The sequence below is a fragment of the Ixodes scapularis genome, unplaced genomic scaffold (genome assembly GCF_016920785.2).
Source record: "Ixodes scapularis isolate PalLabHiFi unplaced genomic scaffold, ASM1692078v2 PGA_scaffold8__174_contigs__length_109621045, whole genome shotgun sequence".
NCBI lineage: Eukaryota > Metazoa > Arthropoda > Arachnida > Ixodida > Ixodidae > Ixodes > Ixodes scapularis.
The window spans coordinates 9,108,176-9,132,054 of record NW_024609883.1 but is presented as its reverse complement, the minus strand read 5'-3'; the positions used below and the strand labels follow the sequence as shown (position 1 = coordinate 9,132,054).

The 23,879-nt window shown below is 47.8% G+C and overlaps 1 protein-coding gene across 1 annotated transcript in view; it reads left to right on the top strand.

Moving 5' to 3' along the window:
• Nucleotides 1-22,186, top strand: part of LOC8051654 (homeobox protein TGIF1) — a 126,440-nt gene extending 104,254 nt beyond the window's left edge. The window contains exons 2-4 of the mRNA XM_002433608.5: nt 7,222-7,409; nt 14,113-14,427; nt 19,122-22,186. Of these exons, the coding sequence (XP_002433653.2) occupies nt 7,222-7,409; nt 14,113-14,427; nt 19,122-19,493 (875 nt within the window). The 3' untranslated portion in view covers nt 19,494-22,186. The remainder of the gene's footprint in view (nt 1-7,221; nt 7,410-14,112; nt 14,428-19,121) is intronic.
• Nucleotides 22,187-23,879: the final 1,693 nt, after the last annotated feature.

Below are 23,879 nucleotides of genomic sequence, written 5' to 3'. Positions count from 1 at the left end.
CGCACTCGTGTCGATGCAGAGAGAATGAGAAGCCAAACCAGAAAACCTTCGTGGTGACCGCCGCTGGTCACACGCGCAAAATGACGGGGTACGACGAAGCGTCATCCGCATTTAAAAGGCTCGGAAAATAATAATGTGTCCAGTCCTCGAACGTTTTATGTTATTCGAGAGTAGGAAAAGGTGCCGAGAAACTGAGGGATGGAAGGACACGGGGATGTCGGAACGTCGAACTCGAATTCGAATCATTAGGCCGCAGTGGTCTCAAACTCACATGAGTGTGGGGGCCAGATAGCAAACACCGGAAAGGTCGAGGGCCGATGTTAGACCCCGCAAAGGGGGGGGGGGGGGGGGGGGGGGGAGGGGGGGGGGTATTTAAAAGCTTTCAATGAAACGTGGAGGCGTGCGCTATGCCTTTCGTTATCTCACAGTTTTGCAAGTAGCGTCTGTTGATTTGATTCGTCTGTATGACTACTTTAGGCCCTGCCCTAATGCGATAACAAGAACTGAAATGACACCGGACCGGGCGATCGATGTGCTGGAATTTTTAAAAGAAGAAGGGGGCAAATACACCGTCGTTCCCGTTGCTCAGTTCACTCCGTAATTACCTCGCCTTAACACATGTCAAAAAAAAAAAAAAGAAAATGAGTCGATTTGACAATTCTTGTTCTCCTGACGATTCTTATTTCGACACTCTGAACCTCAGAACAAACGCACCTTTTAATGGCAATATTTTTTTGAAGACAAGAATCCGGAAATCGTAACTTTATCCTTGGCAGTTGCTCCCGCTGATCGAGAGTTTGCGCAGCCGGGATGCATCCTTCAACGAAGAGCTCGCGCTTGCAGAGTAACAAAATTGTTATATATTAAAAAAAAAAAAAAAATGGGTTCCTTCTTTTTTTTTTTCTTCCCCCCCCCTCAAAAAAAAAAAAAAAAGCGAGACAAGGGGTAAATGAAGATAGGAAAGTATATAAACTATATGGGAATACGTTAAGAAAGCAGAGCTACTTTTTGAGCGAAAATGAATCGGGGAGATGTGATCACTCTGGCGCATGCCATTTCCGGCGCTCGAGACACGGGAACCGGGACTCGTAGCCGGTGGCCCGCGGGCCGCGTCCCAGCGAGTCGCGGGCCGCATGCGGCCCGTGGGCCGCGTGTTTGAGACCCCTGGCCATTAGGGGGTAGGCCAGGTATCCACCTGGTCTACCCCCTGGTCGTCACTGCAGTCGTCGAACGCCGTAACGCCGGCGTCCGGCGTTTGGATTTCGCCCTCGAACGCGTTGGACGAGTGGAGTGGAGACAGAGGCAGCCAGCTTTAGGTCTACCCCCTAATCCCTCCAATCAGAGCGCGACGTTCTGACGTCTCCGCGGGATCTCGCGCCTCCTTCTCTCAGATTATCGGCGCATATTTGGTTGCATTCCCGGGAAACTTACAAACAGTAGATCACAGCCGACATTCGTCTGTTCAAAGCTGTTTTGGGGGGTCATTGGAGGTAGTTGAATAAACGAGTAAGCGTCCTCGTCCTGCATACATTCATTCTCACGTGGTTGCTTTTCTGAGGTGGCAGCGGCTCTCCTCTGCAAATAACAATAAGAAAAATGCATCTTAATAGCCTGAGTCATAGGCGTGGGCACCTGCAAAATGCAACTTGTACTTTGGTTTCATTTAAAAGAGATGCGGTTCCATTTTGTGGAAATCATAATGGTACAATGTAATGAAGTGAGAGTGCCGCTGACCTTGAAGGCTCGTCGACGCTGCGCCGTTCGCTTACGTTGCGTTATGTTACGCGAGCTTACGCCACATTCACTGGGACATCGGTGCTTCATATTACAGGGAAGTTGAAAGCGGTTCTTTATTTGAGAAAAAAATATTAAGATCGTTAACCATGTTGAATTAACCCGAGACTGGGGTAGAGAAGAAACATCAAAACGTAGAAGGGACAGAAAATAGACAGGACGACTTCTCAAACTCAGCTGAGACGTCGTCCCGTCTATTTTCTGTCCCTTCGACGTTTTCGTATTTTTCGAATTTTCGAAAAATACGAAAACGATTTTTCTGATTTTCTATTAAGATCGATTTCACGATTTTTTCTATTAAGATCGTCTTCATTCGACCTCCAGGATCACAAATATGGCGAGGTGCACGGCCGTCTCCAGAAAATACTTTTCAACCTACCGGCGAAACCCCTCCTTCTCGGAACGCTACGTCATAAAAGGAATATTTGGAATTTCCGCTCTGGCGCATCTTCAGCGCCTATCAAAGCAATGCCAGCGCACTCTCGCTATTTTCAAAAAAGGTCAGAAAAGGACGTCACGACTGGTGTCACGGCGGCGGAATATAGCTGGCATGGTGGCAATTGCACGCGCTGCCCACACGAGTGACACGCGCTTGGCGGCCGAAACGTCATTTATCACGTGGCGACTGGTCGGTGGTTTTTCGTGTTTTCTCGCGTTTAATTCTTCGGGGAAAAAAACAACTAAAACGAACGTGATATTCAGATTTACGCGATAAAACAGTCTACAATTCACCTCTTACTCTTTTTTTTTTTTTTTCTTTAAGAACCTTCTGGAACAGTCGACACACCGAGACCAACGTGAGAAAACAATCCAACAGTTTACAAAGATTACTCACGCCGTTAACGACGAACATCGCGAGCTATCACTTTCGTCGATACTTACGTCTTAACTCGTTGGCGATCAATCGAGTTCGCTATTATGTGCGAAATCAAGATCCTGCCTAGGCGGAAACTGCGACCCCCGCTGCGCTGCCAGCTTCGCCCGTGGGCGCCGAAGTGACAGCACTATAAATATCTCGTAACCTCGGCGATAAACGTCGCTACTGCGCCTCGCGCCTCCTGACGACGTCGCGACGAAACAGCCGCTGCCGCCGCAAACGCGCGCTTTTTTGGAAGTGGAAACTCGGTGTAGCACGGGCCCCAACCGTGCACTGCGCGTGGGATTGTTCTCGAACGCCATTATTTCGCTGTTATTTACTACAGAAGGTTCGTGCTCGTTCAGAGAGTCGAGACAAGCCGCACTTTTATGGATCGATTCGAGAGACGTGCTTTAGTAGAGAAGCGCATCCCCGTCTATGAATTAGACGCACGTCCATTGTTTCGTCGAATCCGCTTCAGACGCCAGCTTTTCTCGACTGATTGACGTCTTTCTGCACTCTTCATCATAAGATACGTGCTGCGCTTTCTACTCTATTTCACCTGATGGTGTACCGCAGGAAAGGCTATCAACGCGAGCTACCCTCATATCTCGGCGGCGCGCTTCCAGCCTTCGCTGCGGTACAACATAAGGTGAAACGAAAGGGCGAAAAGGCGTCTTTTTTTTTTAGCGCCTCCAACACGGGCTCGTTTCCTTTTCCGTGTTTTTGCTGCGCGTGCACACTCGAAGCTTACGGGACGCCGAAGGGTCATCGAAGGTGGTAAGCTCCCGCTGGAGGCGGGACAATCGAAGCACTTTTGTTCTCATCCTGGCAGTGGCTCCTCTATTAGTGGCTATAGACCATTCCATTCAGCGCTCTCTGGGTGGCACCATTTTGTTCGACCGCAGCGCCCTCTCCACACATCCGGGAAGTTCAGCGGGTTCGGCGGGGCAAAAAACGAGGGAGAGGGCACGCGCCCGACTCCGCTAGCAGACGACGAACCGGGAGGTTGCCATTCTCCATCTTTGGGTTCTATCGGCGGGCTGTACGGAACATTGAACTCTCGCTCGTGGCTGGCGTTGTGAAGTGGTTCCCGTTCTTAGAATAGTTGTGGCTAGTCCAAAATCAGCCTATAGCTCTCTGTTGTTCTATTTTGCTAAATGATAAACTAGCATATCTTTTTTCCGTTACTTAAATAGCGGTTGAGTCAGCCGGCAGTACTACCCTCAACTACTGCCTGTATTGCGGCAGGAGAGCACGTTTTTATTTATTATTTCAGACATCCACTCATGATCGCTAAAGGCCTACACCAGTACGAACTTTTGTATAGTAAAGAAGGTACAGCAACCGGATTTACTTTTCGCCAAAGAGACCGGCCATTCTGACACAGTTTTCCCTTTTTATTTTTTTAATTTGCACCCTGGTAACAGCGTAATTGGACCCTGTGACTCTTTTTATCTAGCATAATATTACACGACAACTAGTATACCACAATCTGCGCATCTGCGCTTGAAAGTTCCAAAATGACGCGATTTTAAACAGAGTTTGCACGTCAGCCGGACGCTAGCTACAGCCCACTCGGCAGATCGGACGACACGCGGGGTGAGAGGGGGAGTGCATTTTTTTTTTTCTCTTTTGCAATCTGCTATGAACCTAATGGAACGGTCAATACTACAGCGTGGGCCAAATCGGTTAAACGCAGTTTTAACTGACCGCATAAATCGGTTGCTTATCACGCCGGGATTTACTACGGAGGTGCTCGAAGCTGGCGCGTTCATTAATTGAGAATATGAATACATGAAACCTCGGGACTCAGAAGGAAGAAAATAAAAAAGGTGGTATTGTCCATGGAAAAAATTATCGCTAAGCCTTTTGTCTCGAAAGCATGAGAAAATCGTTGTGAGCTATTCCGGCGTTCACTACGATTGAAAAATTTGTCAAATGGAAAGAAAATACAGTTAGCTCACCTAGTCTTTGCTTCATTTCACAGTGACACATAATATATTTTAGTGTACATAGGAAGTATAGGAAAAACATATATTTTTTTTTTTATTTACTCGGGTGAGCCCTTCTTTCCACAATTTTAGTGCAACCTTCCACCAACTTCAGGCGTCTCTGTAGTCAATCCTAGTGCGACAAGTTAAGAAACCGATTTATTCGGTCGCTTTAAACTGCGTTTAATCAATTTCGTTCACGCTGTATTCCTATGAAAATGTACCATTTTTTTAGACTTAGTGCTCTTTGTGGACACAGGAAACTATAGATTATTATGGAGAATCCACAAACGCGAGCGAATTGTTTTCGACAGTGCTTTTTTTTTTTTTTTAACGCCGGGATAGACGAGCGCTGCGCGGCTTGGTTGCTGTGATTACTGGCAGTCGCATCGTGATATAACCGTAACGCAGTTACGCAAGACCTCACGTTGTTGTGTAAATCATCGCTAATGCGCGGGAAAGGCACAAAAAAAAAAAAAAAAAGAACATAGCAAAGGAGTGAAACAAATAACCTCGAATACAAACGGAAACTCCAGCCTTGCTTGCGTTTTCAGTTGCCTGAATTTGCCATGCATATTAACCGAATTCCAAAGGCTATGTTCCTTTAAGCAGGTACTCTCTGTGTCAGCGCGTGCAAGCGCAAACCGTAAACCGAATCAATTACAATGCGTTACTATAATTCGTTTCAAATTAAAAAAAAGACACGGAAGAAAAAGATTTTTTTTTTATTAGTTATGATATTTGAATGAACATTTTCGCAGTTTATAGTGCTGGATCTCTTTTTTTACAAATCTGGAGTTAGTTTTGAGATAGCTTGTTTCTTTATATTATGTATGTTATCTATTTGCAAAAAAAAAAAAAAAAAATCACGTTCTTGTGCACACCTGGGGCATGGCAAACACTAAAGATAGCCTAGTGAAATTAACTAAACTGTTATTTTATCAAGATGGTCGGCAAATTGAAGCGCGTAATCGTCGGGGTAAGAAAGAAGAAAAACATCGCGTGCGAGAAATATTTTATTTAACAATAATTGTAAACCGCAAAAACGCCATTTTCAAAGGGCTAGCACAAGTTTCTTAAGTTGTTTCGTAAATATAAAATATAATGCATTCTAACCAAACTTCAATAGTTCAATTGTAAATATTATAAAGCATATATATGTCAAACGTAGTCGTGATAGGACAATATTAAGAACAAAAATTAATTCTCTACGAGCTGCGACGATGACCCAAAATTAGATACAGAGCTAAGCGTGTTCGAATGCTACCATGGATGCGTAGCGACGCTCTTTCACGGAGGGAAAAATAATTTCTCGCTAATAATTATCCGCCAGAAATGAAGCTACGGAAGACCGCGACGGTGAGGAGACGGTTGGGCCTCCTTCCGAACGTAAATGTGATAACAAACAACTTCACAATTAAAAAAAAAAAAAAAAAATGCGCGCGCCAATATGGCTATAAGTTATGCTGTTCTGGGTTGCCGGGACATTTTTTAAGAAGTATTTAGCTGATTTCGAGGTAATGACCCGTCCTTGTTATTTTTATACGTAAAATATAAAAACTCAAGGATAATAAAACACCAGAAAAAAAATAAACCACAATCAGACTTTGGAGAACTATTGCCCCATCCCGACCTCCCGTTTAGCAGGGACGCAGCCGACGCTGATGGGACCAACCGGACAGCGTGAAAAGCGCTCCATCGTGGCGTCCGTCGTGTTTCTCTACGTGTTTTTTTCATCGCCGAACTGATCAAAAACCGAAAAGGCACCCGTGACTGGCGCTTTTGACGCTACTTCGTCGGTTCCATCAGTTCCTAGCCTTGGCTGCGTCCGTAATTCAGCCGAAACGAAGTACAAGACGGCCACGTCGTCGACACATCGTCTAAAAGCCACCGGCACAAGGAGATACGGATCATCGATGTTAACATTAAAGCAGCCCCGACATCGCCCGCGCAGCAGGAGAGAGTAATCCGCGCCTGACCCATGTTCGAATCGTGTTTGCTTCGTGTATGCTTCCAGCCGGTCTGCAGACACCCTTTGTACGGTGGCCGTCGCGCAAGAAAGACGTCGGACTGTATTACGCCGCCCTCACGCTGCAAATCCACCATGGGAAAGACAGCCCGCAGTCAGTGGCGTCTTCTTCGTATGACGGTCACATTGATCACACAAAAAAAACTTTCAGCCTTTCCACTTTGGGGAAGAAGGAAGACCAGCGAAGCTGTGCTATGTGGGAATGAAGTAATGGCCAGCCGCGAGTCGGCAAGTCAAAGTGGAAAGGCTCGAAAGGTTGCCGCCGTCGCTCATAGATGGCGGTAGCTGTCCAGAGTTTTGTGTCATCATTTTTTTGCTGACGGACACGATCCTGGGGAAACTAGCCCTTTACAGCTCCGCTGGAAAACAGTCTGTAGAAATGTTCGGAGCATGTGCAGCAAACGTACCCTGAACATCCTTGAAGCGTGTCCGCGGAGGGCGAATTTTGTCGAAGCGTCCTAAAAGTTCGAAGGTTCGTCGACCCAGTCGAACCTGGGGTTCTAAGACGAAAGGTGGCGAGGTTCTGAGCGCGCGTCGTCCCCTTGCAGGTCGCGACCGGCTCAAGCTGCAGCTGTGCTCGGCGGACGAGGGGACGCTGCCGTACCCTCGTGGCGCGGCCGCCTCGCTGGGGGACCTGTCGCCCCGCAAGAGGCGGGGAAACCTGCCCAAGGAGTCGGTCAAGATCCTCAGGATGTGGCTGTACGAGCACCGCTACAACGCCTACCCGTCCGACCAGGTGCGCATCCCTATTCCATCTGGGATTCTTGCGCTTTCGGACTTCATTTTTCGTAAAAATCGGAGGGTGTTCTTTTTTTTAGCTTTGTTTTTTTCAAAAAAATTTGTTTTTGTCGAATTTTGTTATTCCTGGATTCCCAGTCCTCCGAAATTCGAAGCTTAATTTATCCGTGTTCCCAATTTTGCATGCTTTAGAATAAAATTAAAAATATCCAAACACAATCTTATTCTTAATTCACTCTTTTCCAATTTTATTGATTTAACTGGATTTCACATAGGTGCTTTTGCCATGGAAATACTAACTATACAAAAAAGAATTGCGAAGAAGTGGTGTGGCATGAAGGTCGATACGCCAAAACTAACACTTGGACGTAGTCATAGAAAGCATAGAATTACTATTTGCTTCCGCCCTCTTTTATAAGACTTATGGGCTCATATTTTTTCCCGATATGAAAAGACTCCTCCTTCTCAGAGAAGCACAAACAGTATGGTAAACTGGAAAACAGACCAGTGTCTTTTTCCCTCACCTAGAAGCGAAATGACCCGCTGTCCTCATCGAAACTTGACGAGATATATGCTAAACCCCCAAGATTTCAGAGGAAATGTCCTCTGCTCGGTACAACAATAGAAGAAAAAAAAAATAGTAACCTTGATTTTTTTTTTTGATAAGTCTAAATTGACGAAAGTTTGCCCGTCGAGCGTTTGTCGGATTTTATCGCATCACCCGAAAACACACAACTCTAATTTTAACGGATGACGTGGTGATTCTCAAGCCTTTCTTCCATCTTTTTTTGAGATGAAGCTCGCAAATATATACTGTGATAGAGGTTAGATTTTGTGATGAAATGTGAGGATTTTCAAGAAAAGGACCTTTGATAAAACTCAACAGAAGTCCGTACCTGTTTTTGTTTTGTTTTTTCGTGGAATTTCTTGTTTTACATTGGCTCATTAGCTGACTGAGGCAAGAAGAACATAAAGTGCTGCGAAGGCAGCACTCTCCGCATAGCCGCCCTCCGAGGAGGGCGCAAGTGAAGCCACCGGAAGTTTGATGCTTGTCCCGGAAGTCGGGCGTCTGCTGGGTTTCCTTGTGAATTCAGTCGATGTTTCGGTCAGTACTTTCCGGTGTCTTTGAGTGGGTGTTAATAATCATGCTCCGAATTAAATCCCGAAAATGTGGCATTTGAAGCTGGGACATATGCACACTTGATCAACTAGAATCTCAAAATGTTTACATTGAATGGCTTCCCATGATACTTCTCGGGTCTGCATGCGCTCTTACTACGCAACAAGCAGACTCTCTTCAGGTGACAAGCGAAAATCCAGCGCCCTCGATGCTTTTCGAACCAGAACTTGGGAGGGTTACAAAGCCTGCCAAGCGCTTTTTTCCGGGACAAGCACCTTACTTCCGGTGACTTCAGTCCTGCGCGCTCGACGCGTCATCCCGCCCCCTATAGTAGAGATCAGTGATGCAGCCTCCAAATTCAGTAGATTTTTCTTTTAATGAGGCGGCTATGAAGTGTCAGCTGCAGGTGAACATTCGGGGGACGGAAGTCTATCATTCATCTGTCACGAGCCTCTTTCTCGCTGCGAATGATTACTTCCATGCACTGCATAAAAACTGCCTGTTTTTGTCATCACTGTCATCATGTTCGCACATACACGAAAAGTTTGAACGCCGAGTCAGCGAAATTCCCTAAATTTGGAGGAGGATTTTTACCCGACATATTTAGCGGATTTTACGTCACCGCTGAAAATGTAACCTGCATCCTGCCGTCGCAACCTCTGCTCGCAAAAAAAAAAAAAAAGTAGTGGCAGTTAAATAATGCCTTTTATGAGATCAAATGTTTGACACCCGCTGGTACAATCTGTTCTTGCATAACATTAGAAAAAAAAAAAAAACATCTTACGGTCAACGGGAAGATGATGGCGACTCTGGACTTTTTTCGGAGCTTCGAATATTAACCACCATGTTCAATGTGGATTTTAATGCAGCCCCGACAATATTGGCTGGACCTATTTCCCTCTCTTCGTTGTGCGCCATTCAAGTGTGACAACACGGGGACACTGCAGTACTGAAGCATCACATTGTTTCGTGTGATTTATTCCTGGCCGAATCAAAATTTCGCCGCACCTGGCGGCCGAAGTACGAAGCCGCAGAAGTAAATAGAGAAAGGGTTGTACTAGAGGAGCCAATACGGCGTCTCACACGTCGTGCGCAGCACTATCAAAAGCACTATAGACCTTTGCATCGCTAATCACCCGTGGCGAAAAGCGCCGAGTCACTGAGGTGTGGACACAGGCGCTGCGTCCGATATACCGCACAGCAGACCAACAGCGCATGCTCAAAAGGCGTTCCACAGCCCAGCAGACAAAGATGGCAGCGCGCAGAAGACGATTTTTGCAAATGTCTATACTCCTTTTTGCGTTACGTCCGTTCGCCTCCTCCTCAGTACGGAGGAGCGACATCACACCTAGAGCCACTAAATGAGCTAGGCTTGGAGTATCGGCACACCGTTCCCCGATCTGCTAGTGGGCGTCGCCATCTTGGTGCTTAGTGCAGAGCAGACGCAACTGCCGGAAGTCACAATTCAAAAATGCGACTTCCGCAACTTTAGATGCGGTGTCGGGAAGCTCAGGTGAAATTGTTTTGCCCTGTCGCGAACTGTTTTAACGTTTCTGGAGGTTGGAAATGCGTTTCCTGCAATTTGAGATAAAGCTTCAGATAACTGGCAACCATGATTTTAAGCACCAAGATGGTCGAAGTGTCGTTACGCTGAAGCGTAGCTTATTTAGTGGTTTTAATCACACCCAGTTTGAACCTCCTTGCGTAGGCTTCTTTTCAGACTGATAAATATTTATCGCCTCCTGCAACGTTTTGTCGGATACACCCTTCATCGTCCCTTTGAAATCCCATTTCGTATAAATTATTGGCGAAAAAAAGGCAACATAGCCGTAATAATTTTAACATCTGCCTTTCAAGTATTAGCGATGTGCGCGACTAAAAGCGTCGCTGCGGTCAGCTTTCCAAGATTGGCCAAACCATGGGCATATGAGCATTGTCAGATTGTCAACTTTGACGGTGTTAGTTTCGGATTGCGATGGCTCCTAGCTTCCACTGTGCTTTTTAAACACACTACCGAGCTCGTCGTCGCACCTGATGATAAGTAGCAAGGATAACAACTGGTGACGTCACGGCGAGGCAAATCCCAGTCGTGACGTCACGAATGGAAACCATAAGAGGGCGCCACTGAAACATCTCGGCGCCAATAGAATGTATAAGCCGGTGGAGCAGTGAACAACACTGAATAGACTATTTCCAAAATCCCTTTATGCAACACTGCGCGCGTTGAATTATGGAACCTCTTTGACCACCGAGAGCAGTGGCATGGTTCCGATTTCGATTGCCCCGTTGACGAAGTGTGGTGCATCTCAGCAATGCATGAAAATGAAGTCAGCGCTTGCTTGGAGTGTACGCATTCATCTTCTTGATAGTCCCCGTTGAAAGGTGGATCTTCAACAGCCGTAGGGACCTCCTGCCTAGACTTAGCGAAGAGTAGGAGTAAGGCCTGTGCGGATCTTCAACAGCCTAGGACATTGAGACGAGGGAAGAGGGTGATCGGCCCAGTACGGTTCTTCCTTCGTTCTTTACCTACGCACAAGGTATACGGTGCGTCGGGAGCACCAAAAGCACGTGCCTCAGCATTCTACCCGTATTAATATGTAACACCGTAAACATAAAAAAGATAACATATTTGGAAAAGCATGCACTGTATTTAGTTGTGACTGGATGTCGTGAATTGAGGTCGGTCGGTACCTCGAAACCGAAACGGTGGCCAAAAAGTACCCACGATCCTTTGCGCGTCACTACGCCGCAAGGATCGCTTCGATTTTGCGAGAGGTATATTACTAGCGTAATGAGTGATATTAGGCGTGTATTGGTGATGTCTGCATATGTGTACACGGCAAGTGGCGTGTGCACTTCATGCATGTTTTATATAAGAAAGTAATGTACATCATTAATATTTTTCCGCGAAAAAGTTGTCAATTCTCTATAGAAGGGTTATAGAAAGGTTTCTAGAATGTTTATTTGCCTTGTATACATTTTCTATTCAATTTATATGAACTATGCTCTATAAAACGCTCATAGAAAAGTATAGTCAGGGGATTAAAAGTGGATGCATTTTCTTTAGGATTTCTATAGCCTCTGTACACGATTCTCTATAGAATTTCTGTAGAAGGTGGATACATATTTTTGTTAGGGTGTATGTGGGTCTTTGTTGTTGGTGCACTCGTACATCAGCCATGGGTATAGTAGATTTAACAAAAGCCTATACGAGTAGTATACGTCACCATTTCTTACACCACCATGGGTGTAAACTATTGCAACCTTTTCCAAGTAGCACAGTTCTTTGGGCCGAAATTAGGTTTTTGTCTTGCGATTTAGGGTCCTGAAGTTCATAAAAAGCCAAGGTATAATCAACGTTTATATTCTTTGAGCAGAATCTGGATATTTTGGTTCCAAATTGCCAAAACAAGTACCAGAGGCAGGCTCCTTGCCTGGCAGTTTGCTGTCACCTGACTTCTTTCGAACTCGGTTCCCGAGGCTAGCATTGGGCTTCACTTCTGCTTGTTCGGCTGATACCTGGCACCTTTGGTTCACGTCTGGCACTTTAACAAGAAATGTTGCGAACCAGAAAAAAAATTATAGAAAACACACAAAAATATTTATTGGTGGATCTTTCGGGAATGCGTTAGCATGGCCATTGGGAAACGCCACACACGTCTCTTTTGGGGAAACGCTAACACTGAACCCGTAACAAAGCCAAAAAAGCGCGAAAAAGAGAGGGAGCAAATGAGAAAGGCAAAATAGAACGCCAAAACACAGAAGTGAAGGGGTCAGCTTTAGCGTTTTCCAAAGCGGGACGTGTGTGGCGTTTCCTAAGGGTCATGCTAACGCGGTCCCTCAGGATCCACCAATGGAACTTCCTTTATTTGTGGTAAATAAGATATGTTTATTTCCACTGATTTGCAATCGTCACCTTTCTCACCCTGATTTAATATGATCATATAAGCTTGAAGTTGTGTACCCAAGGAATGATCAGTTATTTTGAATTATATCCCTGATGAAAAATACACCAAATGATCCTCGTGCAACACCAGGATATCTGGCGTGTCCACTGGAAATACCGATGTAAACAGCATGCCAGCCTGGTATGCCCATTAAATGGTCTGATGGCCACACCAGGTAACCTGGTGGACACATAAGGTCAGCATATTGTAGCTACTTGGTAACGTGGTGGGCACACCAGTTGTCTGGTGTGCCCATTAGACTTTGTCTAATACACACCAGGCATTTGAGCGAACTCTCCAGCGTGGTGTGGTCGGCGCTGGAGGTCATATGCCGGCACATCAAGACGGCCTGGTGGGTCCATCGAGGCCAAGAATGACTCTGATACTTCTATAAGCTACGGGTGTGTCAGCACTGTTTGTGTCAGATACCGTTGGGTATCGGTCAGCAATCGCAACACAACAATTGTTTATGACCCGTTTTCAATCTCTTCACCCCCTCTCTTGATCACTCGTGGGAGAACCATATCCATCACTCGAGCGGCAGCTGAGCTGGGTCGCATTCCAAAGCGGCCCGGCGCCTAATCGTGTCTGGCTCTGCACCAGCTGTGCGAGGATCGTATTGGTCCTAAGCGCTGACGTAAGCACGCGTCACCCTGTACCTCTCTCCCCGCTACCGCGGTGAGACATTGAATCTGTAAACACGATACCTCCTCACCACCCCTCTCTCCTCGTGACGTCATGCATGGCGCGGACTGACACCGGCGGGTTTTCGTGAGAAGAAGAAAAAACTTTTATTGACGGAATATGGAGAATTCCTTAGAGTGCGGTCCACCAAGGCGCGTGGCACCACAGGGTCGGAACTTAGGAGCGAGGCCTCTCACTCATCATGGGATGGGATTGGGGGAAAAGGGTCTTGTGGGCAAGCCAGATTATGTGGGGTAGAGGGGCCTTGTCTCCACATACGGGGCATCCCGAAGTGGGGTACATTGAGGAGAAGATGTGGGTGAGGGTGGCAGGGTTGGGAAAAGGGCCCGTATGGAGTTCGCGCCAAGTATGGGCCTGCTCCAGGGTGAGGGTCTTGTCGGTTGGTGGATAGATCTGACGGGAGAGGAGGTAGTGTGTGGGGATTTGAAGGAAGCTGGATGGACGGTCCCTAATGGATCTGGCCCCATGGTAAGGGTAGAGGCTTGGCCGTGCCCGGATAATGTATCCTCGGCCTTGTCTATGGGCCGCCTCGTTTCCTTCGAGACCAGCGTGCGCGGGTGTCCAGATCAGTGTGACGTGGGTCTGGGGCGGGTTTCTGTCACGAATTTTGAGCGCTGGCTTGGAAATGCGGCAAGCTGCGAAATTTCGAAGGGCGGTTTTAAAATTCGTGATGATCACAGAGGGGGTTAGGATCACAGTGAAGGTGCTACTGCATTAAAAAGTGCTTTTGCCTTCGAGCAGGGCCATATCAGGCCCAAGTTATGCCGCTGGTAGTATACGAACTTTGCAAATTAGGCGTCTCTCTGGCGTGCCGCCTGAGTTTTGTTTAGAGTGACAGCCTCTAAAGGTGTTTGTCTTGCTTAACGCTGGGTGCCGTACTCATCCGATAAAACGCTCCCTAGCAAACTCTCCGATTTCCCGGTTCGCAGGAGAAGCTGCACCTGTCCCGCGAGGCGAACCTGTCGGTGCTGCAGGTGTGTAACTGGTTCATCAACGCCCGCCGGCGAATCCTGCCGGACATGATCCGCAAGGAGGGCCACGACCCGCACCAGTACACCATCACCCGGAAGTCGTCCTCTTCTTCGTCGTCCTGCTCATCGTCGTCCGGGAGGTCCCCGCCCAGCCAGGCGCCCCTGGCACCGCCTCCCATGCCGCCCACGGCGGCCCAGCATCAGCCTCAGCACCCATCGAGACATCACGGACTGTCGGGACACCCTCGCGACGGCCCCGACGCCACGTCCCTGGTACGTCAGTGTGTCGTTAATACGGAGCCCGTTAATACGGCTACCACACAGCATTGACGTTTTTTTTTGGTGGAAAGGAGGTGCCCACCTTAACGAGACATTATCTCTGTCGAGCAATATTCGAAACGCCTTTCTATCGTTTCTCACCCATGCTGTGGACGGACGCTCATCGTGTGTTATTCCGCAGACGACAGTTACTGCGTACGCACGCTTACAGCGCGTGCCACACATGTCCAATAGATTAATGGGACAGCGCAGAGATGGCGGTTATATTGAAATGAAGGCCCGATGTTGAACAAATAGTTTTTTCTCTAAATTACCCAAGCATCAAAGAGAACGTTGGGAACGTAGGTACAAGCGCTGTACTTGCTCGCCTTCCCTATAGAAAATATTCAAGTAAATAACCAAAATAAAGCGTCCGTGAAACGCGCGTGCGAAGTTCTATTGGTTTTAAACATTTGCTTTCGAACATTTAGAGCTGAAAACGCTAGCACGCGCAGCGCGTGTACTTACGTTCCCGGCATTCTTTTTCATGCTTGGGTAATTCGGCGAAAGGTCCATTAAAAAGAACGAACAACAGATCACGAGCAGCGGCGTTTGTGGCTTCTTTGTTGTCGATCCACTTCGTTAGGTTTGTACCTCCATCATGGAAGGACGCACTACACAGGCACCACTGGGCGGACTGGTTGTGCTGCGGCGCCAGCCGAGATGTCGCTACTTTTATAGGGAAGTAATTAGCACACACATATTCTGAACTACCTTTAAAACAATCAATATTCCCAAAAAGAAAGTTTAGGCCGAGCGAAGGTTACAGTACTAGAGATCCTGCTTTGTCGGCGAACTCGGGTGAACTGGGGTGAACCCTCGGCTGGACAGGGGCTCTATCCTGGATATTTGGCAAAAAATCGGCCGAGGAATTCGACCACTGGGATTGGCCGGTACCAAGGTTAAGCGCACCGCCGGCCAATCACGGCCGCCGAATTCGTCGCCGACGTTTCCGCCAAGTGTTCAGATAAAAAGCCCAGCTGAGATATCGTTTGGCAAGTCGCGAAAAACACGTACACCTCTCTGAAATTGCGGTCACTATGCACGTCTGTGAGAGATATTCGCGCTGACATTTTGAGCGATGCTGGCGCCGCGTAACGTTTCCACCATGTTGGGGTGTGCTGGGGGTACATGATTAGGGTGGCGAATGTGGACCAACCAGGAAATGCCGTAGCCATGACGAGTCGTGTTGGCATGTGAAAGAGAAGAATGTTGACGCGGCCAAATGCGCACGAGGGCTGGGCCTGGCAGTGGACTGGTGGACTTGCTCGCACAAATGTATGTTATTTCTGTGTGCAGCCTGACCTCTACTTCTTGGGGGTATAGGCGGTATGCAGTGGTCCCTAAAGGCGTCAGCTCGACGTGCACCTTGGTAGCGGACTATTTTCTCTTTCGGAAGAACGCTGGCTTGCTGAATGGGGGTGTGGAAGGAGCTTCTGGGGCATTTTGATATGCATCGAGACTACAGATATTTTTATAATTTTTCAGCTGGTTACTGGTTCGGCTCTTTTATTTAATTGTTATTGCTCTTTCTCGGTCGAAGAAAACACCTGCATTTTTTTTTTTTTAAATGAATAGCTTTAGGATTTCTTTATGCTCAATGGTGTCTGAGCAAGAGACGCCTGGCAACATCGTAAGACAAGCAGCGAACGTCCTATTTGGAGTGCATAGCCCCCCCCCCCCCCCCCCCCCCTCACTTGGCATCGCGGTTCGGGTTTAAGCCGGGATCCCACTTGCAAAGGTGTATAGTCGGCGACAGGTTAAGAACCCGCAGTGGATGCTCCGCCTCTAGGTCGCGCTCGTTGCCTTCCGCCGAACTTTGCTTCCCTAACCGCTCATTCACACTGGAAGTGAATCCGCGTTCGCAAAGCGGTTGCGAACGCGTATCTACTTCCAGTGTGAATGAGCGTTAAAGCGGGTATCACATGCAACGATTCCGTGGCCGAAATCGCTGCCGCTAGCGGCGCGGCAGCACGCATCGCGAGATTTCATTTCACACGAGCGTTTTCTGCCATTGCGATAGCCAATGTTGCTAGCAGCAAGCAGATGCGATCACTTTCACGGCCTCAGTCACCTCTTCCGAGAGTTTTTCTTTGGTCCCATTGTTCCTAAATTCTTTGAGCTGCGCGTCCCAAAGAACCCGACGCTTCGACACTTCACTTAGAAGCAGTTCATTGAACTGGGCGCGATTCATTTTCTTACTTGGTGGACGATTTCTGTTCGAAAAGACACCTCAATGTCGCTCAGTTCTTCGTCTTTTAATTGTTTCACTAGCGCTTGCACGAGCGGCTTCCGATTAGCGTCTCTTGCGCTCGCTACGCTTGGTACTCAGGCGAGGAAAGTAAAAAAAAAGAGCCGCGTGTTTCATTGAGAAAACAAATTCCGAGGAAGGGGACAGCAATCACCCTCCTCCATAATCTTCTGAACAGTTCCGACGCCACTGCTGAAGCAAACCCATACAAAAAATGTCCTATGATTGGCTATAGAAAATTCTTAGTATTTAGCTTTAGCTATTTGGCCCAATTAGCTAAAAAATTTTCTATGGCTGTCTTTAGCAGTTTTTATGGTCGTCTTTATGGGCTTCTTTAGCTTTGTCTATGGCCCTATCGCTGTCCAGCCATAGCGCTCTCTAGCTTTTCTAATGGCTTACCCTATGGTTCTCTTTAGCCAGAAAACTAAAAAAAAAAAAAAGTTTACTTCAAGGTCCCCAACTTGTGAACACTACATGGTTATACGTACACCTCTGAACACACCGAATACAAGCAGAACACTAACCCACACAACAACAAAAATGCAGCGACACCGCGCCCTCACCCCTCTCTACATATGTTGTGTTTGCACTAGCTATATATATGGCAGTCTAATTTTTTAATCCGACTTTGCCGGTGACTCATCATTTATCGCAAAAACATTGAGGCGGAGCCAATATTACTTGTACTGAATACATTATTTGAATTGTCTCTTGGAATAGCCCTCATCTCTTAATTCAACACCCAGAGCAAAGGAAATGTAGATCTAAGGATGTAGGCTAATTAACAAAAATTTATTAATTATCTATTTAATAAGTTTGATGAATCGTGTGGCCAATGAAGTGTTGAAATGCAGTACACTGGTGGTGAACATTGCAATCAAGCTATTGCAGTGTAATCTATTTACGGTTTTGGTGTGGTAATAATTAATTCTAATTGTTGCACTAGTATTTCAATGGATTTTTCAAGCAAACATTATTAGTACTGGTTTTCAAGACTCGTTGCAACAGCAGAGAAGATATCTTGGGTCATGCTTTGCCACCGGTATTACAAAAATTTAGTATTGCTTTAATTTTCTAGCTTGGAGCGTTTTTCCTATAAAAAGTAGGTGCCGGGAGTGATAAAGACACACGAACCATGACTTGGGTATCACAGCAGACGACTGAAACGAGACTGTCTTCGGTGATATAACGCGACCGCTTAAAAACATCAAGTTTCCCAAGTCAGAAAGTTCAAAAGCCCGTGTTGAGAGTTTTAGTAGATAGTTTAGCAGACCGCCGCTGCCGCCGCGAGGATGGAGGAGGAATTTTCAGACTCGTTGCTATAAAATTTTCAATGGACGTATAAAGAAAATTTATTGGTTCCCAGTCTTTAGACTCAGGGCCATAAAATTTTCTATAGGCGGGTAAAGAAGATTTATTACTTCCCTGTCTTAGACTCAGGGCCATAGAATTTTCTTTAGGCGGGTAAAGACAATTTATTCATACCCAGTCTTTAGACTCGTGGCCATAGAATTTTCTATAGCTGGTTGTAGCTGTATTTATGGATTTGTATGGCCGACCGTAGAAGGCCATAGGGGGCGATAGCCTGCCATAGAATTTTCCATAAACGACCATGGACCATTTTTGTATGGGAAAAAGCTCGACCGGCCGGAAAAAAGAAACCGCAAAGCAGTCGCTTGCGTACTTTCTCTACTTGTCGTCTGCTTCAAGAACGTAAAAATTCCGCCGTCCTACGCGCCAGCTTTCCCACAATGTTTCTCCTTCTGTCACGTGATTTCCCGCCGCGTTGTGAGTGGCCAGCTGGGAAGCTGTCGCTCTGCCGCGCGAAAACTTTCCAACCTAGTGGAATCGTGCCACTCTGCCGCTGCGGCTGGCCAGAGCGCCGCGACGGCAGAAATCGCGCCGCTTTAGGGCGAAAATCGCTGCATGTGAAACCCGCTTAAGTGATGAAATGTTACTGAAGACGGGAAGCTCGCACCGGACGCGGCTCACCTAATGGGTTCTTAACCTGTCAGAGCAGAACACCACTGTGTTCGAGCCAGGCACGTAGCCAGGACTTCGATTCGGGGGGGAGGGGGGGGGGGGGGGGCGCCCATGGCAAAATGCTGTATGAGGGGGAGGGGGAGAGGAGGCCCCGGCAAAATAGAAGATTTGGGGGGGGGGGGGCGCTCCCCCCCCCCCCCCCCCCCCCCCCCTCTTTCTGGTTACGTGCCTGGTACGAGCTAATGATGACAATACCTGTTGGGCACTCCGGCGCCAGTTCATGCTCGGGGACCTTCAGTTGAGGCGTAACGTACGACTCTGGTTGTTTTAGAAGGCGTCAGGGTACTCAGATAAACTTCACGGCATCATAAAGTTTCAGTTCGGAGGATAAATGTAGCCTGTATTTCCGTCCCAGGTCTCCGGCGCCATCAAGGACGAGGACAGCGACGACTCGGACGTGGTCGGTCCCACCTGCCCTCGTTCCCCGCTCAAGCTCACCAAGAGGTGGCAGCGCAGCCACGAGCGCGACCTCAAGGAAGACCCATCGCCCTCGTGGGACGAGGACGACGACGACGAGGGCGACGACGAAGACGAGGACGACGACGAGGACGACGACGAAGACGACGACGACGAAGACGTGTCGCCCTGGTTCGGGCAGGGCGGCTCGACGCGCGACATGGTCGTCGGTCACCAGCGCGGAGACGACAGTGGAGACCCCTTCAGCTGCCTCTACTTGCTCGTGGACGTGGCGCTAAGCGAACTGGAGAAGCGAGCCGCGTCCAGCTGATGACGGAGCTTGGCCGCGGGGCGGCAGTTTCGTACCTCAGCCGCCTCGCGCGCTCCGGACGGCAGTTTCGTACGCGGTCAGCGGGGCGATTTCTTTGGTCGCCCCTGTGTGCCGCGCGTCGTCGTCACGAGCACACCACCATCGACAGCCACCTAATTTATTGAGCGCGCCGCCGCCGCACGCCGTGTTGACCACCACCATCGCGATGCTCGCATCGCTCTGGGCACTCTGAACCCTACTGAGGTTGTCTGCGGGGTGGGCGTGCATTGGCCACTTGGCCAATGGTATAGCCGCCGACAGTTCAGGAAAGGCAATGCTGTCAATTCCCGTATGATGCCGCCGTGGAGAATGATTGGATTGGCCTCGAGGTGTTTCAGTGCCGCTGTCCCTGGGTCAGGTCGTAGTGACGTCATAGAACGCCTAGATATCAGTACTTGCGAGAAAAATCAACTTGATAGTGGGGGGAAGATATTGACCGTCGTTGCCCTCTAATTCGCTCTCAGCACAAAGGTCATCAAATTGGTCTGTCTGCCAAGAGACAGTGGTTCGCTGTGTGACTATAGTCCGTTGCAACCTAAGAACGAAGGGCGAGAGTAACACGGGCCGGGGAGGAGGAAGCAGTGTGAACGCTAAAGAGAGCAGGAGGTTTCCCTCTCTCTTCTCCAGCGTTCCGTCTGCTTCCTCCTCCCTGGCCCGTCTTACCCTCGCCCTTCGTTCTTAGGTTGCAACGGACTATAGTTGACAAGCCATGACGTCGCGACGAACTCTGCGCCAAGTGACAGCGGCGATGTCTTTGGTCGCCCTGGGGTCTCATGTCAACACGTAAAGAAAACGCGTCTAGTTTGAAGGATTAGACACGTTTTTTTTTTCTTCGTTTCATAGGGGAAAGAGGTCTTGCGAGAAGAGGCATCGACGTGAGGCAATTGCTCGATGGTATATCCCCGATACGAGGTTTGTGAGGTTAACGTCGAGGAAGCTATTTAGACGACCATTACTGGCCGTTCCTTTGAGGCCGAAGTTAGACGCGGGTTGGGAAAGCCCGAGCTTGACGGTTGAGGCTACTCGGACGTCTGAACGTTATCTAGATTACTGTTTGGACCATACCTGCAAACTTGTTATATTTGCATATCTTTTTGTTACCTCAGGTGTGTCTGCTAGCCAGTGTTAGTTGTACAACTGGTCATGCATGCGTCGTGGCGTTGCTATTGTAGCAAGTAGCTAAACAACCTCTCAAGAAACCAACTATTCCACAGGCAGCAAGAGTCGTACAGTGACTCTGTTTAAAGACTGGGCAGATGTTTAGCCTGTTGCGAATATTCTGAGTGCGGGCGTGAAAGCGTTAATGTGAGCGCATTAAGACATCAAAATGAGACTACACGAAGTGCCCTTAGAAGTGAGACGTTGGTCTATCATACATGTGTAAACATCCCTCTCCGGTACACACCGCACGCCCAATGTCCCACAGGGACCTGAATGTTACGGAACATTTCGCATGTCCGGTAGACATGCCAACCAAAGCGGACTTACTCAAAATATTTCGAGCGCCAAAACGTTTTACATGGTGCGAGATTCTTGGCCGATTATGTTGTTTAGTACCTCAACTGACGTCTCGTTGTTCTTACAGAGACTTTCATTTTATCGAATTATCGTTCGTTTTCTAATGAAAACACACCTTGATTTAAATAATTTAGTATCACAATGAATTTAATGAACAGTTCAGTCGTATTTTTTATATTTCCCCGATGCTTTTTGTCTCTTGTTTTGTTTTTTAGAAAAAAGTCTCTTTTATGCCGCTGGTAAACGGCCGATTTCAAAGGATATGTCGGAATACGGCTATGGTGGATGCTCGCCTGTTGGAAGATTATACGCCGGTCATCTATGATATATTCCTAGATTATCCGCATATGAGGTGCAAGTAATGCCTCCTGAACAAGACATTTCCAATGGCCATCTTTCTTCATCTGCTATGCCCGTTGCCAACGACGACCGCGCTGGGCCTAACTGGAAATGGTGACGACTTTTTTATGCCACGGTGAATTGGGAATGTGGTTAATAATGCGTGCAATCTATCGAATCTTGTCATATAATTGTTACTGCAGACGATGCCAAGATCGCCCATATGCCACCCATCATGTGCGTGTGACGTCATCTACATCAGGCTCAACAGAATGGCGGAATGGTGGTGGTCACGATGATGACGATGACGGTGACAGGACGTGTCGTCCTCCCTCGCCACTGATCGTCCGCGGAGGTTCCAAGTGCGGCAGGCCGAGCACAGCTCTAGCGGCGCGCTGCCGGCGAGTTACGGGAGTCGCCATATTTGTACACCCACCCCCCCGTTCCTAGTCGGTGTGCGCCATTTCAGGGGTAACACTCTATTCGAGCGTCAAGTCCGTCCGTGCGTCGTCCGTCCGGTTGCCGTACCGAGGAGTTCATTTTTTTTTTCTTACCCAGCTTGTTTGTACATTTGCATAGTTTACGTGCCAGCATGATATCATCACGTGCCCTAGTCTGTTAACAGAGGAAGATTTCTTTATATACCCCACACTGCTATGTATACACCGCGCGAACCATAGAGTCTTTATCGCCCGCAGAACATGTATCGAGAAGAGACGGCTGCGCACCGCGACAGGTGCGCTCTTTTTAGTCAGCGGCCTGCCGAGAGACAATAAAAGAAAGCCGTTGTCAGCTCATTGAGTGGTGCAGTATTTGTTTCCCGCTTCGACAGGTGCGTGGCTGCGTGAAGAGCCTCCGTCCCCCTAGCGGACAAGGCCTGCACGATTCCCTTTCGTACGTCATCACTCGGGGATTCACGCAGCGCCCCCTAGGTTGCGCTTTGCAGCGTCTCGCAACGAGAGCGACGCTTGCAGGCGGCGATGCGAAGACGGACGCGTCTATCACTTGGTCTTGTCGAACTTCAGTGTGTTCGCTGCTTGCCTCCATCGACGGATCCCTCTTGCAGGTGCGTGTCGGTAAACCAAGCCTCGGAGTTGCGTTCTTTCGATAGGGCTGCTAAAAACTACCACGGGCAAGAAAAAGAAAAGTGACGCCGACGTACTTGACACAACAAAGTCATTGATTTGATGAGGGGCCCCTCGGGTGGACCGAACACATGTGTAGAAGCATCTCTACACGCTGTTTACTTTGTCCTGTCAAAGTCGGTGTAATGGTTTGACCGTACGGATTCTCCGAAACTCGGACGAGACAACGAAAAGTAATCGAACTATGAATATTGGTGTGCTTGAAAGCAGACTTCTGGTACGTAACGCGTTACCCGTAACTAGTTACTTCTTTTAGTAACAAAGTAATTACATGTAGAGAGAAGGAACGAGTCATTTATTTTCTTTACTTTTTAGGTAGAGTAACGAGTAACATTATTTGATTACTTTTGGAGGAGATGACAACAAAAGTTACCCGATTTTGATTTTACCCCAGTTCGCACATGTGACTTCACGACGACAGAGAGTCAGATACGCGAAAAAAGAAAAATAAATAAGTGCGCAAAGTTACTTATTACAGCCACGGCACAGTTATCGCTGAACATATCCTTTCAAGGTTAGAGAGGTGTATGGTCCCCTCCTTCCTGATAAACCACAAACAAACAACGAGGTTCGTTCGATTAACCCCTATAAACATTCTCTTTCATCTTTTTGTGGATCTGCCCTGTATTGCTTCTCTTCGATGAAAGAGTCCTCCGCTTGAAGGCGGACAGAACAAGCTCAAAGGCAGGGTGCACGCGACTCGTGTAGGGTACAACATATAGGTTTGGAAAGGAAATGTTCAGTTATCGCTGAACATATCCTTTCAAGGTTATATAGGTGTGTGGTCCCCTCCTCCCTGATAAACCTTCAACAAAGAAACAACGAGGTTCGTTCGATTAACCCCTCGAAACCTTCTCTTTCATCCTTTGTGGATCTGCCCTGTGTTTCTTCTCTTCGATGAACGAGTCCTCCACTTGAGGGCCGTCAAAACAATTTCAAAGGCAGGGTGCAGGCGACTCGTGTAAGGTACAACCTAGAAGTTTTTCCCGGAAATTTGGGGGGAGAGGTGACAAATACAAACACAAAGCTTCCTCTTTATGATTCACCTTTTTCCACACAACCCTAGGGCCGTTCGCAATGATAATTGCACTCTGTGCCAGGCTCATCTCCACACTCGTCTACCACACGGACAAGAAAAACAGAACTCAACAACCACCGTGGGATGCATTTCTTGCCGACCAATATACTCTAAACGAAGCTTGGGGAACTCGGGTTATATGCGCTCTCACCAAAAAAAGACGTGTCCCGCGTCATTACGTCAACAAACAACAAAGCAATAAAAAAAAAAAAAAGAAAAGACGTCGCCATTGTTTTAGACTTACCCACGAGTTATCGAAAGAAGGAA